General features: G+C 48.5%; 1 protein-coding gene across 8 annotated transcripts in view; it reads right to left on the bottom strand.

Moving 5' to 3' along the window:
* The window catches only part of ANKRD6 (ankyrin repeat domain 6), a 234,471-nt gene that overhangs the window by 19,810 nt on the left and 199,006 nt on the right, over window positions 1-15,655 (bottom strand). For 6 of the 8 annotated variants that reach the window (XM_053591002.1, XM_053591001.1, XM_053591003.1 and 3 more), the window contains exons 4-9: window positions 14,973-15,071; window positions 12,589-12,687; window positions 6,905-7,003; window positions 5,114-5,212; window positions 2,991-3,089; window positions 1,386-1,463 (exon numbers count right to left, since the gene is read on the bottom strand). In XM_053591002.1, the coding sequence (XP_053446977.1) occupies window positions 1,386-1,463; window positions 2,991-3,089; window positions 5,114-5,212; window positions 6,905-7,003; window positions 12,589-12,687; window positions 14,973-15,071 (573 nt within the window). Of the gene's footprint in view, window positions 1-1,385; window positions 1,464-2,990; window positions 3,090-4,722; window positions 4,766-5,113; window positions 5,213-6,904; window positions 7,004-12,588; window positions 12,688-14,972; window positions 15,072-15,655 lie in introns of those variants that run through there. The other 2 variants (XM_053591007.1, XM_053591004.1) reach the window with 2 other exon arrangements.

Raw genomic sequence — 15,655 nt, 5'->3', positions numbered from 1 at the left:
CCTGGGCTCTGGAAGACAAAAGACAGGTGGATTAAAGACACCTCTGTCTTTAGGTGCCTGGGGAACTAACTCTCCGGACCCACAAGACTTGACGATTTTTGTGTGGCTGCCTGTCACTAAATGGCCACATGCTAAAATGCCAGACGCATGTGAAGGATTCTGGCATCTATACACCACCCTGTACCTTTTGATCCACAAGAGACCAACCATTTTCTATCAGGATTCTGTTGATGATTCTTTGGAAACGCCGGGAGAGAGGTGGGAGCTCCACCCCCAGCAGCTCTTCCTAGATAACTCCCTCCAGTCAGGAGTTCTGTGGACTGTCAGAGACCACTGAGAAGGACCAGCTACCTCATGCTCAAGAGGGCGATCAATTTTGCAGAAGATAAAAATATCTTTCCAGAAACTATTAGTCATACTGGGCATATTTTTAGAAATTAAATAATAATAATAATAATGGCCATGCAAAACCCTGGGCCAGGCTGGAGTGGGGCCATGATGCGGCAGGGCTGTGCTGGGGTCTTCCCTGACTCCCTGAGACTTTGTCTTCTTCATGGAACATCAGTCAGAATAAGATGAAAAACCAGTAAGTGTTTGCCGTGATGTAATACAGAATAACACCAGTCCAGAAATAACCCAAATGTCCAACACCAAAATATTGACTGCAACAAAAAAGACTATTATGCTTCCATTATAGTGAATAAATATGAAGACTGCAGAACACTGTCCTATTATGGTTAGGATAAAAGGCAGAATATAAAAGAGTATGTCCATTGTAAGCACAATTATATAAAACTTAACGTGTGTGGAAGGTAATATGAAGAAATAAAAACAGCTGTCTCGGAGTGCTAGAATTATGAAGAGCTTATAAATTATCATCATTCAATTTCTTTATTGTTAGTTAGATAACATCAACCTCAACTCAAATACTATCAGTCGCCATCTTAAAAAATTGGATGATGGTCAAAACAGCATCATTAAATAAGAAAGGAAAACCAGGCGGCTTCACTGCCTGTGGTAGGAGTTACCTCTTTGTCTCCCCAGCATGGACCCCTCCCTTCTGCCTTTCTCTGGGAAATGCCCTTCTCATCTTCAGGCCCTGTCCCACTGGTTTAGGAGTGGGCCTCTGCCTCAAGCTCTTCAGACAGGGTTCTCTCCTGCAATGCTTTAAACTGGAACTTCTTCCCTGGCTCAGGATCGGGGATGTTATGAGCCAGGATGCTGGCTGTGACAACAACCTAGGTGCTGGCACACGTGAAGAGCTGCGCTGGATGCCTTTGGTTCTGCATCCCCACTGCCTGGCTAAGCTCCCTGCCAGGCAACCTGAGGAGTCCCAGCAGCCCAGTCTCACGTGGCCAGTGCCGCAGAAGTGTGGGGAATCCTACCTGGGGAGCTTTAGTGAGGAGAAGAGCAACCTCCGGGTTATTGTGGTAGCGGGCAGTGTCCAGCGGAGTCTGGCCTGCCTAAGGAAAGGCATGGAGAGGGCAGGTGAGAAAGGCCGTCAGCCCACACACGCAGCCTAGGGTGCCTGGCTCCTGCCAGGAGTCACACCAGCACCCACGCTGCTCAGCAGAGCACTGCCACATGTGCGTGTGGCCCTGCTTGTCAGCCTCGCCCCTCGGGGAGGGAAATAACAGGACATCAGAGGGCTCCTGCAGAGCCAGTGGCAGTAAGTGCTGCAGGAGGCGCAGGCTGGGGCAGCACTGCCCACCAAGGAGTGGTTCTGGGAGAGGAGGGAAGGGACACCCCCATAGGATTCAGGGAGAGCACCACAGGTGAGGGAACAAAGGATTATGAAATCCAGCCCTGTGATCCCCCTCCTGGGGGGACCCTGGGAAGATGCCTGCCAAGGCAGAGCAGTGCCTGGGCAGATGCCTGCAGGGCAGAGCAGTGCCTGGGAAGACGCCTGCAGGGCTGAGCAGTGCCTGGGAAGACACCTTCAGGGCTGAGCAGTGCCTGGCCAGAGCCTCTCAGGAACTTGGCTGTGAAAAGCAAATTACAGAGCTATGGCCGTAACACACTGTGCTAAGGTTAAGCTAAAAACCAAGAATTGATAACAAGACAGGGTATGTTGGCTCAGGTCTTTGATCCTAGAACTCTGAGAGGCCAAGGAGGGTAGATCCCCTGAGCTCAGGAGTTAGAGACCAGCCTGAGCAAAGTGAGCCCTGTCTCTAATAAAAATAGAAAAACTTGCTGGGCATTGCGGTGGGCGCCTGTAGTTCGAGTTATTCAGGAGGCCGAGGTAGGGGTTTGAGGTTGCTGTGAGCCAGGCTGATGCCATGGCATTTTACCCAGGTGACAAAGTAAGACTCTGTCTCAAAAAAAAAAAAAAAAAAAGAATTGATAACTGTGGGATTCAAAAGGAAGGGGAGAGTATTCAAGGCATCATCCAAGAGGTGACTGTGCCCCAGGAGGCAGGAGGAGGAAGGGGGACCAGGACCAGGATGCTCCCACCAGCTTCAGCACCCCTGTTCCCCAGACATTTCACATAACTGGCTCCCAGTGCTCTTGAGCGTTTCAGGCAGGCAAAGATCATAGGGCAGCCTGATCTGATGCCTACTATTAGATCTAGCAGGGGAAGGTGGAAGGTGATGGAGTGGGGATGGGGGCTTTGGAAGAGAAGGGAGTTATATTTCAGGCTAACTGATCTGATGGCCGTGTGGCTATTTTCCTGAGGATGATGTGCACTTCTGGGCCAGGAGCTCACTTCATGTAACATGCACTTGTCAGTTTATGTGGACAAGCCAGGCCCTGCTCACTGCAGGTAGGAGTCCAAGGGTGGCCCCCAGGGCTTCTCAACTTCTGGGGCTGCTCGGGCCAGGGGACCCCTTGAGTCCTCTCTTGAAAGCTGGCTTCAGCAGAGGGAGTTCCCTGCTCTTCTGGAGCGCAGCCAGGCCCTTGGAGGGTGCAGAGGCTTAAGTAGTAACAACACGTCCTGTTCTGGAAAGTGTGGGGTTGGCTTTAGAAACCATTGTTGCAGCTCAACTTACGTTATTAACAATGGTCCCATCTGCTCCAGCTTCCAGTAAGATTTTAACCACCTTCTTGTGATTCAGAGCAGCAGCAATGTGAAGCGCTGTGTCTCCAGCCTGAAATGAGCGAGAAGAAAGACCACTGAGCCCCACCTGCTGCAGCCTGTGGCTCTCCCCACTCCCACCCACCTGGCCTAGGCCTGGCTCTTCAAAGTCAAACTAAGATTTGCTTTGGACTGATGTGGGGCCCTTGGCTGAAGCGTTACATGGTTCCACTGAAAGCAACCTTGGAGCTAAGTGCCCTCTGTACCAATATCACATTTTTTTCTGTACTGGGACTAACACAACAGGACTAATTGCAGGGGCAAAGTGATGCCAGGCTGGGGCTGTTGAGAATGGCAGGACCCAAAGCCTCACAGAGACAGGAGGACAGGGTGGGGAGGGCGGTTATCCCAGAGCTATGCAACTGTTCCTTTGCCTAGAGAGGTCAGAAGTCAGAGAACTGCTTGGTGTCCAGTGTCACTTTTCTGTCACTGACCAGAGAAGCTATGCAGATGGCCACTTCTGTGCACCCTGGAGGGATATAGCCCAGGCCCCACCAGCACAGGTGGCTCAGAAGGGGTCATTAAAACCCAGTGCGTCTGCTGCCTCAGGCTATTCTTTGGGTTAAGACACGGAGAATCAGTGTCCAGTTAAAACTGTTTTCTTTTTCTTTTCTTTTCTTTCCTTCTTTTTTTTTTTTTTTTGAGATAGAGTCTCAAGCTGTCACTCTGGGTAGAGTGCTGTGGCGTCATAGCTCACAGCAACCTCCAACGCTTGGGCTCAATTGATCTTTGCTTCAGATTTTCTATTTTCAGTAGAGACGGGGTCTTGCTTTTGCTCAGTCTGGTCTCCAACTCCTGAGCTCAGGCAATCCACCCGCCTCAACCTCCCAGAGCCATCACGCCAGGCCAAGGCTGTTTTCTATCTTTTACCATACAAACTATATACAAGTTTTCATACTTTCTTTATACAAAATGGGATTTTTCACATAATCAACTATGAAAGGAGGATAAAGACAATTGCAGCTTTGTGGGCCAAATCCAAATGCAAATGCTGCCATTCTCCAGACTTAGCCATGTGAAGAAACCAGACAAATCTAAGAGAAGGAAAACAATTCATTGTCTACCCTGTCAGGTGATGGGGAAAACTACTCTGGGCAGTTAAAAAGCAGGAGAATGTTTCTTTTTTTTTTCTTTTGTAGAGACAGAGTCTCACTATACCGCCCTCGGGTAGAGTGTCGTGGCGTCACACGGCTCACAGCAACCTCTAACTCTTGGGCTTACGCGATTCTCTTGCCTCAGCCTCCCGAGCAGCTGGGACTACAGGTGCCCGCCACAACGCCCAGCTATTTTTTCTTTTTGTTGCAGTTTGGCCGGGGCTGGGTTTGAACCTGCCACCCTCAGCATATGGGGCTGGCGCCCTACTCACTGAGCCACAGGCGCCGCCCCAGAGAATGTTTCTTTCATTTCAGAGTCAAGTAGCTGTGCATGTTGGTGTTGGGGGAACGCCCCAGCAGCGTTTCCAATCTGGGCTGCATGTTGAAGTCAGCAGGGGAGCTTTAAAAATTACTTATCTGGGCTGGCATGGTGGCTCACACCTGTAATCCCAGCACTCTGGGAGGCTGTGGTGGGTGGATCGCCAGAGCTTAGGAGTTGGAGACCAGCCTGAGCTAAAAGACCTTGTCTCTACTAAACATAGAAAAACTCACCAGGGGTTGTGGCAGGCACCTGTAGTCCCAGCTACTCGGGAGGCTGAAACAAGAGGATCGCTAGAGCATAAGAGTTTGAGGTTGCTGTGAGCTGTGACACTACAGCACTCTACCAAGAGCGACAAGTGAGACTCTGTCTCAAGAAAAACCTACCCCAGGATCTCCAGAAAATATTCAATATGCAAATGTGGTGATGCGCACGGAATGGTAAGAGTGCTTTCTCTAGGAGAACGCATAAACAAGGGTCACTAGAACTTGGGACACCCAGGCAAAGACCAGCACGAGTGGAACCCTGCTGGGTCAGATGGCAGCACCTTCAGCAGCCTCTGCTCGTGCCTCAGGCAGCCTGTAGGAGGGAGCTGGCCGCCGTGGAGAGGAGACGTGCACTGACCTGGTTCTTTTCATGGACAGAACAGAAAGCACTGAGGAGGAGCCTGACGATGGACAAGTGATTATAGCGCACAGCAATGTGCAAACAGGTGTCGCCTGCCTGCGGACAGAAATCAGACTCTAAGCACAGTCTGAACAGTTACAAAAATAAAAAGAAAATATCATTTAAAAGCTGGTACACAATCACATGTTCTTTTGGGGATGCTGCGAGTCTAAGCATCTGTCTTAACATTGACGTCCCACCCAAGTGCTCTGCCAGCTCAGGCAGCCCTGTTCATTTTCTGCCTGTGCAGAACCACATGTGGCCAAACAGAATCTCTGCTTTCCTGTTTATGAAACTGGATTTCTGGTCCCATCAGACTTCAGAAGAGCTGAGGAGGGGTCTGCTTACCCAGCATCTGATAAGGATCCACTGACCTTGGCCTCCCCTGCAACCCAAGAGGCCTGGAGTAAACTGAATTAAGGCCAACACATTGGTTTGGAAACCACTCCCAGCACAGACACATCATGACCAAAAGGACAAGGCAGCAGGGGAGTCATCAAGTTTTAAGAGCACATGTGTTTCCCCAAATTCAAGGAGCACCCCATTTCAGCAAGACTCCAATATCCTACATGGAACAATGTCTCCTGGGAAGCTGACGAGGGGATAATCATTGGGAGCAAAAAGGGCATTCAGAAAAGCCCAGCAGCAGCGTCTTCCTCAGTGGGCACGGGTGGATTCTGCTCCCAGCATGACAATGACAGAACTGGGGACAGAGCTGTGATGCCCGCCAGTGTTCTCCTGACGTTTCCATTCTAGCTCTACCCAGAGAATGGCGGCTACTCAGCTCAACCTTCTCCCTGCATTAAGAAGGAGCTGAACTCAAAGCTGAGGTTCAGAACATTCTAGAATGGTCTTAGATGAGTCTGCACCCAAACAGGAAGACCCCCAGCTGAGGCCACTTTGAAGAGAAGTTCTTGGTTTTCTTGCCAACATGGCTGATGTGTGGGATTTATAAAGGAAGTAGATATTCTTCATGGAGGAAGAAAGGACACAACTCAGGTGACCCTTCAGGTTACCTCGTCCCTGGGACACCTCAGTAATCAACAGGATTACTTTGTAGATGCTGGGCAGGGGCATCATAGGACCTCTCTAAATGGCATTATCTCATATTTGCTGATAATAGTATGACACTCTATATGAGTGAGGACCTTCTGATTACACTTAGCAGGCTTCCTCAATTGTCACTGGCAGGCACATGCTGTAAGAAATGATAAAATGGGCTGAGAATGTGGCTCACTCTTGTAATCCTAGTACTCTGGGAGGCCAAGGTGGGTGGACTGCTGAGGCCAGGAGTTCGAGACCAGCCTTAGAAGGAGAGAGACCCCGTCTCTACTAAAAATAGAAAAACTAGTTGGGTGTTGTGATTTGGGAGGGAAGATAGTTGAACCCAAGAGTTTGAGGTTGCTGTGAGCACTGTACCCAGGGCAACAGAGTGAGACTCAGTCTCAAAGGAAAAAAAAAAAAAAGATAAAATGAACCAAAGTTGAGGAGCAAAGGGGAAAGGATGGGAGAAAAGCAATGTTTTCAAGTCTTGTGATTTCTCTTGTCATGCACCTAAAATGGCCTTTTAGGAAATTAGCAAAAAATGAATACTTTAGAAAGAGTTCTCAAACAACTTTTTACATCTTAATTTCTAGATGTGAATATTCCAGTATGCTTTTGGGGTTATTTTCTGAAGTGATGAGGAGAGGGGGAAGGGAAGAAAGGGATGAGAAGAAGGGGAGAGAGAAGCCAGTTTTGTTCACCCACATTATTTTTGAGGTCAGCACGGGCCCCGCCCAGCAGGAGGACACGAGTGCTCTGGGAGTGGCTGTTCTGGCAGGCCAGGTGCAGAGCTGTGTTCCCCACCTTGGAAAGAGGCAGAAAGAAGGGAGGACACGTTAGCAACCTGTTTCTGCTCAGACAGAACACCTTGCAGAGGGCAGCACTTACCCAAGAGGGAGAAGTCAGTGCTCGCCCCTCCGGCTCAGTGGTTCCAGCAGGGGCCCCAGAGGCAGGAACATTTAATTTGGAATCCACAGGGCAAGGCCCTTCCAATGCTCCACCTTGAATTTCTTACCTGTGAAGTGAGGCTTTTTCAAATCTATTCTTGTATTTTTCTTGAAACTTTAAAATTTAAACTATGGGGAGGAGTGTAGGAGCAAAAACCTACCTAATGGGTACGATGCACACTATCTAGGTGACAGCGCACCTATAGCAGCAACTCAAGCATTACAAAAGCAATCCATGTCACCAAAAACATTTGTACCCCCTCAATATAATATTAATAATTGAATTAATAAATTCAATATTTTAACATATTGAACTATGAATAAGGTGCCCACAGAGCAGGAAATGTGGCTGCATTTGTCACTTAGCGCACAGCTCCAGTTCCTTTTACTTTTTGGCCTCTCCCTTCAACATGTCACAGCCCAAGGGTGACAACCAAGGGATAATGCCTATTGCAATCTTATAAAAAAAAATGGCATGTCAGGAACAGAACTTTTGAGTCTGTGAGAGCAGCACCTGTAAGACCACAGATAAGCCCTGGGGAAGTAACATGGAGGGGGCAGTATGACAGGAGATTGGTGCTGTCCCAGAGCCAGCAGGTACCACAGGTGAGCACACACACGTGCTCTGCAGACGCCCCCACTGCAGAGCACGGCTCCTCCCTCACCCCCACTCTCCTTCTTCTCTCAAGGCACTGGCTGATCCTCCAGGATCTTACAACATTCCTGACCTTTCCAAAAGAGAAATAAGGTTTTTCTTTTTTCATTTTTAAATGGAGAAAAACTGGATGGGCCAGTTCACAGACCTCATCTCATAACCTCAGTACTAACCAGCCCAGTGAGTCCTCCTCACTGTAGACATGGGGATGACACGCCCAGCCTGAGGGCTCTGAGGTCCTCAGACCTCGCTGCACTAGACCCACTTGGGGTGGGACACTCTGGCACCACAGTAGCCCTTCCAGAGACTGACTGACTTGGCCTCAGGCTGGGGCCTCGGCTGTCCCAGTCTCAGCACTCAAGTCCTACATTCTGAAAAACCCCTCAGTCTGGAGCAAACTTGGGCCAGATTTAGGCCTGGTCTTCAGGGCTTTTCTTAAGTTTGCTTTTTTCTTCTTTTGCTGAAAGTTGTCCAGGAGAGTCCAATGGACACTGGTGGAGAGCCACTGCTCACTTAGTTCTCAGTAATGGGACACCTGCCCACATTCCAGACACTCTATCCTGACTGTCCCAAGTGGTTGGTTTGCAGCAGTCATTAAATATGTGCTGAATAATAAGTGAAGTAAAAGAAATCTGGTGGTCGCGGAAATACAAAAAACCATTGCTTATTTTGCCAATAAGAAAACATCAATTATATGGAAAAGTGTTTGGATCAAGCAAATGGGAGCCCATATGTTTGGATAAACGAATCGTGGCTGTTCCACATCTGGAGTACTAGTCAGGGGTAAAAGAGAGTGAACTACTCAGATATGCAGCGCCACAGAGGAACCTCAAAACTTCACACGGACTGAGAGAAGCCACGGATGCAGGGCTGTCTGATTCCACTTACGGGACATTTTTGAAAAGGCAAAACAGATTTGTGGTTGCCAGAGCTGAGAGAGAGTGATTGGGATAAAGAACTTTTTGGGGTGCTGGGAACGTTCTGTGTCTTGTGGCGGTGCTTACACAACTGTGTACCTTTGCCAAAATTTGTACAGCAGTGTGATTTCACACCTAAGAAAGACAAACTTTGGAAGTTGTACCTCAAGACCTAACATTCAAACATATGACCTGGCGTAAATGTATGAAATTTTGTCCCCACTCTGAGCGACGGGCACTGACTTCCCAGACAGGAGCTGCCATATTTGCTAAATATGAAGGATCTTTCCAGCGGCTTCCCCAGAGGCTGTAGCTGGTCAGAGGTCACTCTTTGGGATGGCATGAGTTACCTGACTGGCCCTCCCAAAGCCACTTTATCTGGAGGGAGAACCTACAGCTTTCTACAGTGTTTGGGGGCTCTCTACAGACAGGAGGCAGTGTGGTGGACAGACCGACCTGGGCTAGTTCATGACCCTAACTGTCTTACAAATGATCGTGTGTCTTGGTCAAGCATTTATGGGCTCCCAGCTTAAGTTTATGTACCCATTAATTGGGACCACCTACTTCTCAGAGTTAGTACAAAAAGAGAAAGTAATTATACACCAACTCAAGTTTTCCACCACACACCACTCTGAAGAAATGGAGCAGTCACCAGCCTGTCAAGTAGGGAGCAGGGCACTCAGTGCTGCAGTATGAGGATGGGGTTCCCTTTCCCCCAAGGCCTAACCCATGAGGGAAAAGTAAGACACTTTTTTTTTGTTTGTTTGTTTTTAAACAACTTTTTATTTATTTATTTATTTGCAGTTTTTGGCCGGGGCTGGGTTTGAACCCACCACCTCCGGCATGTGGGGCCGGCGCCCTACTCCTTTGAGCCACGGTACGCCCCTAAGACACTTTTAAATGACAGCACAAAGCTGTGTGTGGTGCTATAAGAGAGCTGCAGAGGCAACACCGTGGTCCTTCAGGGAGGGAAGGCCCTGGGGGCCGGGCTGTAGGCTAGTCCCAGGGAGCAGGAAACAGGAGGAGCCAGTGAGCCTGCTCAGAGAGCAGGAGTGGCGGGGAGGGGCAGGGAGAGCTCCCGAGGCAGGTTGGGGGTGGCCTCCAGACAGCATCAGGCTGGGGGCATTACTGAAAGGTTTCTGAGCAAGAGCAGGATGGCAAAGGGACTAGATTCAAGCCAGCCAACCTATGCTGAGGCTTTTGAAATAATCTGGGGACACTGAAGAATGAGCATGGAAAGAAAGGGACAGGGGTCGGACTTGAGGGACGTCCTAAGGGGTGAGCAGGGACTGGAGAGGGGAGACAGCAGAAAGTATAGGAGAAGAAAAGTCCTTCCCGTCTCCCTGTCTCCATGAGATGGCTTAATCACACTGTTCTATGAGCAGATGGGAAAGCAGGGAGAGTGGGAGGTCACACGAGAGGTCAAAGTCAAGGCCGCTGGTGCAGGTTCTTGGGCTCCCCAGGTAGATCATGCCCACAGAGGAGTTTCAAGCTTTCATTTCTATTTCCTGCTACCCGCAAGGCCCATAGAAGTCACTTCACTGATGGAGCGTACTTCTATTTCTAATAGGTTTGTTAATATTAGGTCTTTGGCTAATGTGTGTGGATGTGGGTCAAGGTATTGTAAGCTAGAGATACTGTGGTTTTGGATCCAACTTGGCCATAAAATTGTGCACATACTCTGTGTGGGTGCATATGCGTGTACTTGTACGTGTGTGTGTTTAGGTGCTGTGGTGAGCTGTGACACCACAGCACTGTACCGAGGGTGACAAAGCAAGACTGTCTCAAAAAAAAAAAAAAAAAGAAAAAAAGAAATAAGGACAAGCTCTCCTGCAAATATCCCACAGGTACTGACAGTGCTTTCTAATAGTTAATGTAAAATATGCCTCTTCTCCTAATTGTAAACAAAACAATCAGTTCATTTGGGAAAGATACCAAAGTAAAAATCAATCATAGCCTCAATCCTTAGAGATAATGACTATTACTATTCTGGTGACACCCTTCCATGTTTAAATTTTTTAATATGTAAATTTATAATAAATACTAGGACATGTAGTATATAGGACTTTATATCCCTTTGTCATGTTCTTTAACAAATCAAGAGCATTATCTTCTAAACTATGATTTTTAATATGAATTGTATTCCATTATATGAATGAACATTCATTTTAAATCCTTTTCCCCACATTTAAAAAATATAACTGACTGGGTGCGGTACCTCACACCTGTAATCCTAGCATTCTGGGAGGCTGAGGTGAGTGGATCACCTGAGTTGAGGAGTTTGAGGCTAGCCTGAGCCAGAGCCAGACCCAGTCTCTACTAAAAATAGAAAAACTAGCAGGGCACCGTGGTAAGCGTCTGTAGTCCCAGTTACTTGAGAAGTTGAGGCATGAGGATGGCTTGAGCCCAAGAGTCTGAGGTTGCTGTGAGCTGTGATGATGCTATAGCACTCTAGTCAGGGCAACAGAGTGAGACTTTGCCTCTCCCCCTCGCCCCCCTCTTTCTCTCTCTCTTTCTCTATGTATATATATATATGGCGGTGCCTGTGGCTCAAGGAGTAGGGTGTCGGCCCCATATACTGGGGGTGATGGGTTCACGCCCAGCACTGGCCAAAACTGCAAAATAAATAAATAAATAAATAGTAAAAAATATGTATGTAAATAAATAAAAACATTGTAACTACTATTGCTATCATGAGCATCCTTGTGGATAAATTTTTATAAATCTAAGAAGGATAGTTATTCAACAAAAAGACAAACTTTTTTTTTTTTTGCGACAGAGTCTCACTTTGTCCCCCTGAGTAGCTTGCCATGGTGTCATAGCTTACAGCAACCTCCAACTCTAGGGCTCAAGTGATTCTTTTGCTTCAGCCTCCCGAGTAGCTGGGACTACAGGCGTCCGCCACAAGGCCTGGCTATTTTTAGAGGCGGGGTCTCGCTCTTACCCAGGCTGGTCTCCAACCTATGAGCTCAGGCAATCCACCAGCCGTGGCCTCCCAGAGCTATAGGATTATAGGCATGAGCCACTGCACATGGCCTACACAGAACCATGTTTAAGGGTGTTGATTAGTTTTGCAAAACTGTCTCCCAAAGGTGGTGTTCCCAACACATTTCTCCCAGCCATATCTGGGTGAGCCCACCTCACCACACCTTTGCTAATTTTGGATTTTTCTTTTGAGACAGAATCTCACTTTTTTTGCCCTCAGTAGATTGTCCTGACATCATTGTTCACAGCAACCTCAAGCTCTTGGGCTCAAGCGATTCTCCTGCTTCAGCCTCCAGAGGAGCTGGGACTACAGGTGCCCTCCACAACACCCAGCTATTTTTAGAAGCAGGGTCTCCCTCTGTCTCAGGCTGGTCTCAAACCTGTGAGCTCAGGCAATCCACCCGCCTCAGCCTCCTAGAGTGCTCGGATTATAGGCGTGAGCCACCATGCCCAGCCCTGCTGATATTTTTAAAAGTCAACTCCCTATTGCTGTATTTTTTTTTAATTTATTTTTTTTATTGTTGGGGATTCATTGAGGGTACAATAAGCCAGGTTATACTGATTGCATTTGTTAGGTAAAGTCCCTCTTGCAATCATGTCTTGCTGTATTTTTTAATAGTGTCAAAATGATGGGGACAGTCATCTGATGAGGGGCCTGTCTCCGTAGCATTTTGGCACTGCTGGCAGGCTTGCTTCTGACCTGAAGTACCAGTCTGCCTTCAGCCTTCTCTGCACATACAATTTCTGGGTGGGACTGGCCTGGCCGGGCTCCAAGCGCCCCTCCATGCTCTCTCCTTGCTCCCTGAGAGGAGACCCCCACAGGGAGGGGGTCCCACAGCCATCCTCACCTGTGACTGGGGCGCTCTAGTGCCTGCCCGGCCTCACCTTGTTCCTGGCAAGTGAGTTGGCGCCCGCTTTGATGAGCAGCTTGACAGACTGGCTGAAGCCGTGCCAGGAGGCTTCATGCAGGGCGGTGTTCCCATCCTAAGGAGCACACAAAGGGAAGGCGTGTTACCCAAGACCTAACCCTTCTCTTCTCTTTATAATCAATAACTGTGCATCACAGTGGATCTTTACAGTTCAGCCTTTCTCAACCAGGGCTCCTCATCTGAACCATGGAATGCAGAACATTACTTGAGTGGTCAGTTTCTCCACTCTCCCAGGAATAGTACATAAAAAGATTCATTCTAGACACACACAAGAGAAATGAATTCACGACACACAGTAGAGCCTTAGCCATTAGGGCTGTCTCTCTGGGAACCCCAGCTGAGAAAAGCCCCCAGGCCCACATTGCAGCCAGCTCCTGCTGCAGAGAGCAGCCCAGCCCATGGTGCCTTCCTCCTCACCTCCATCCCTGGGTACTCCGCTCCGCACCCCAGAGAGAAGCTGCAATGAGCAGCCAAAGGAAGAGTCCAGTTTTACAAGTTTGGGGCCTAGGGGTAGCTTTCCTCCTGCTAATTCTCCAAAATTCAATCTCATCCAGCTTAATCCAAAAGCTCAGGGTCAGAAGTGCAGGATGAGCAGGGACTGAGGGAACAACATCTGGAAATAAGACAAATGGGTGCTCTCACTGCGTACCTTTAATAGAGATCAGCTAAGAAACACCGCTCACGTTTGCTTAACTTACCATTAAGAAAAAAAGAGACGGTAAGTGCAATGAATTGAATGGGCTGGGGCCAGGAAGGGAAGAGCACGGAGAGGGAAGGTAGCACCACCCGCAGGTGGTTCTGAGCCACGCAGGGTGGTCAGCGGGCCACTCAGGTGCATTCTTCCTCTGCATCCTGGCTCAGGCTTCAGGTTTTACTCACCCACACCTGGACTCCTGGAAATAGCTAGAAACATGCACAGAAGAGGGAAGGCCTAACGCTGCTGACACCCACAAGGGGTGGGGTGCCTGGGGTCCCAAACGTCAGGGGATAGGTGGTTACTGGGGATGGTACCAGGTATGCGTGGCCCGGGAGGACAGCCCCACTGCAGAAGCGAGAGCAAAGGGTCAAGGGCTGACCAGAAGAGGGCATGGGATGTGGGGCCCCGGGCGCTGCTTCTAGAGCTGGGTGCTCACATAGGTGTGCTCAGCTGAGGACATGCACCAACCTGCAAACTTATTGCTTGTGCACTTTTCAATATGCATATCATGCTTTAATAAGCAGAGACTGAATTGCACCTAATTGTGAAGTTCCATGTTTCATGATTGTTTGACAATTTAAAAACACTGGGTGCGTGTCAGTGGGATTTCTTAAAGTAACAATTGATTTTGATTTTTTCCCCTTCCAACAGAGTTTATTTTATTTATTTATATTTATATATTTTTTTTTCTGATACAGATTCTCACTATGTCACCCTCGGTAGAGTACCGTGGCATCACAGCTCACAGCAACCTCAAACTCTTGGGCTTAAGCGATTTCTTGCCTCAGCCTCCAGATTACCTGGGACTACAAGCATCTGCCACAATGCCCGGTTACTTTTTGGTTGCAGTTGTCATTGTTGTTTAGCAGGCTCAGGCTGGGTTTGAACCCACCAGCCTTGGTGTATGTGGCTGGTGCCCCTAGTCAGTGAGCTACGGGCACCAAGCCTCAAGCAAACCTCTTGCTGCAGCCTCCCGAATAGCTGAGACTGTAGGTGCCTGACACAATGCACAGCTATTTTTTGTTGCAGCTGTCTTGTTGTCTAGCTGGCCTGGGCTGAGTTTGAACCCTCCAGCCTGGGTGTGTGTGGCTGGCGCCATAACCACTGTGCTATAGGTGCCGAGCCCCAACATAGTTTAAAGAAATTGACTTGCAGGCGGTGCCTGTGGCTCAAAGGGGTAGGGCACTGGCCCCATATGCCGGAGGTGGTGGGTTCAAACCCAGCCCCAGCCAAAAACTGCTAAAATAAAAAAAAAAAAAATGTGGCTACATTTAAAAAAAAAAAGAAAGAAAGAAATTGACTTGCTCACTTGTCTAAAACCAAATAGTAAACAGAAAGCCTAGGGGAACATTCCTTCCCCTGCACCATCCAGGCTTCCACAGGTCCTTATTTCTAGATATTTTTTCTTTATTGTTTAGATTTATGTGTTTGTTACTGGTGCCACAGAACAGGAGAAATAATTATTTTAAAAAGTATAATTGGCTAGAATACCAGATACTCTTTCAAAGGAAACCTGGGCTGATAGCATCATGTTGAATCATGAGCAGTAAGACTTGGAAAAGGTAACATATTGAGCACTCAAAAGCTTCCGGGGCAGGGCCCTCAGCACTCTGGGCTGTGAGCAAGCTTAGCATCCCACTCACCTTGTCCTGTCTGTCCAGCGCACATCCCTCCTGGATGAGTGCCGCGATGACCTCCGTGTTCCCCACCACCGTGGCTCGGTGCAAGGCAGTCTGGTCTCCCTAAAAAGTGGTGGGAAGGCAGAAACAGTGATCAGCTTTCCCCAGCACCCTCCGCTAGGACACAGGGACCCTCCATCCCCACACGGAGCAGGTGGTTACCCACAGAAGAACCTGGTTACCACGGGCAAGGCGGCTTTTGTGGTCGTGTTAGTAGACAATGCACCCTGGCAAAGCAATTTTGTTCACAAACTTGGGTGGACCGTAAGCCAACAGCAGGAATGGCTCTCAGTCACAGAGCTGTCCTCTGAAAGAGGGGACATGATTGTCACAGGCATGAAGTGTAGGTCTGAGGGCCAGGCTGTGTGTTCTATGCAATTAAACCCATAATGCCTGGAATGCTTACAACCCAGGGAGGCTGGTAGAATTACTACCCAGCCATGTCACTTAGTAGCACTCTTGATTTGATGACAGCCATGTCATTTGTTTATTGACTTGTCCTAACCAAGAGCAACATAAGGAGGGCCAGGCATGGTGGCTCATGCCTGTAATCCCAGCACTCTGGGAGGCTAAAATGAGTGGATTGTATAAGCTTGGGAGTTCAAGACCAGCCTGAGCCAGAGTAAGACCCTGTCTATAAAAATAGC

Source organism: Nycticebus coucang, chromosome 5 (genome assembly GCF_027406575.1).
Source record: "Nycticebus coucang isolate mNycCou1 chromosome 5, mNycCou1.pri, whole genome shotgun sequence".
NCBI classification, from domain to species: Eukaryota; Metazoa; Chordata; class Mammalia; order Primates; family Lorisidae; genus Nycticebus; species Nycticebus coucang.
This window is presented reverse-complemented; position numbering and strand designations above follow the sequence as displayed.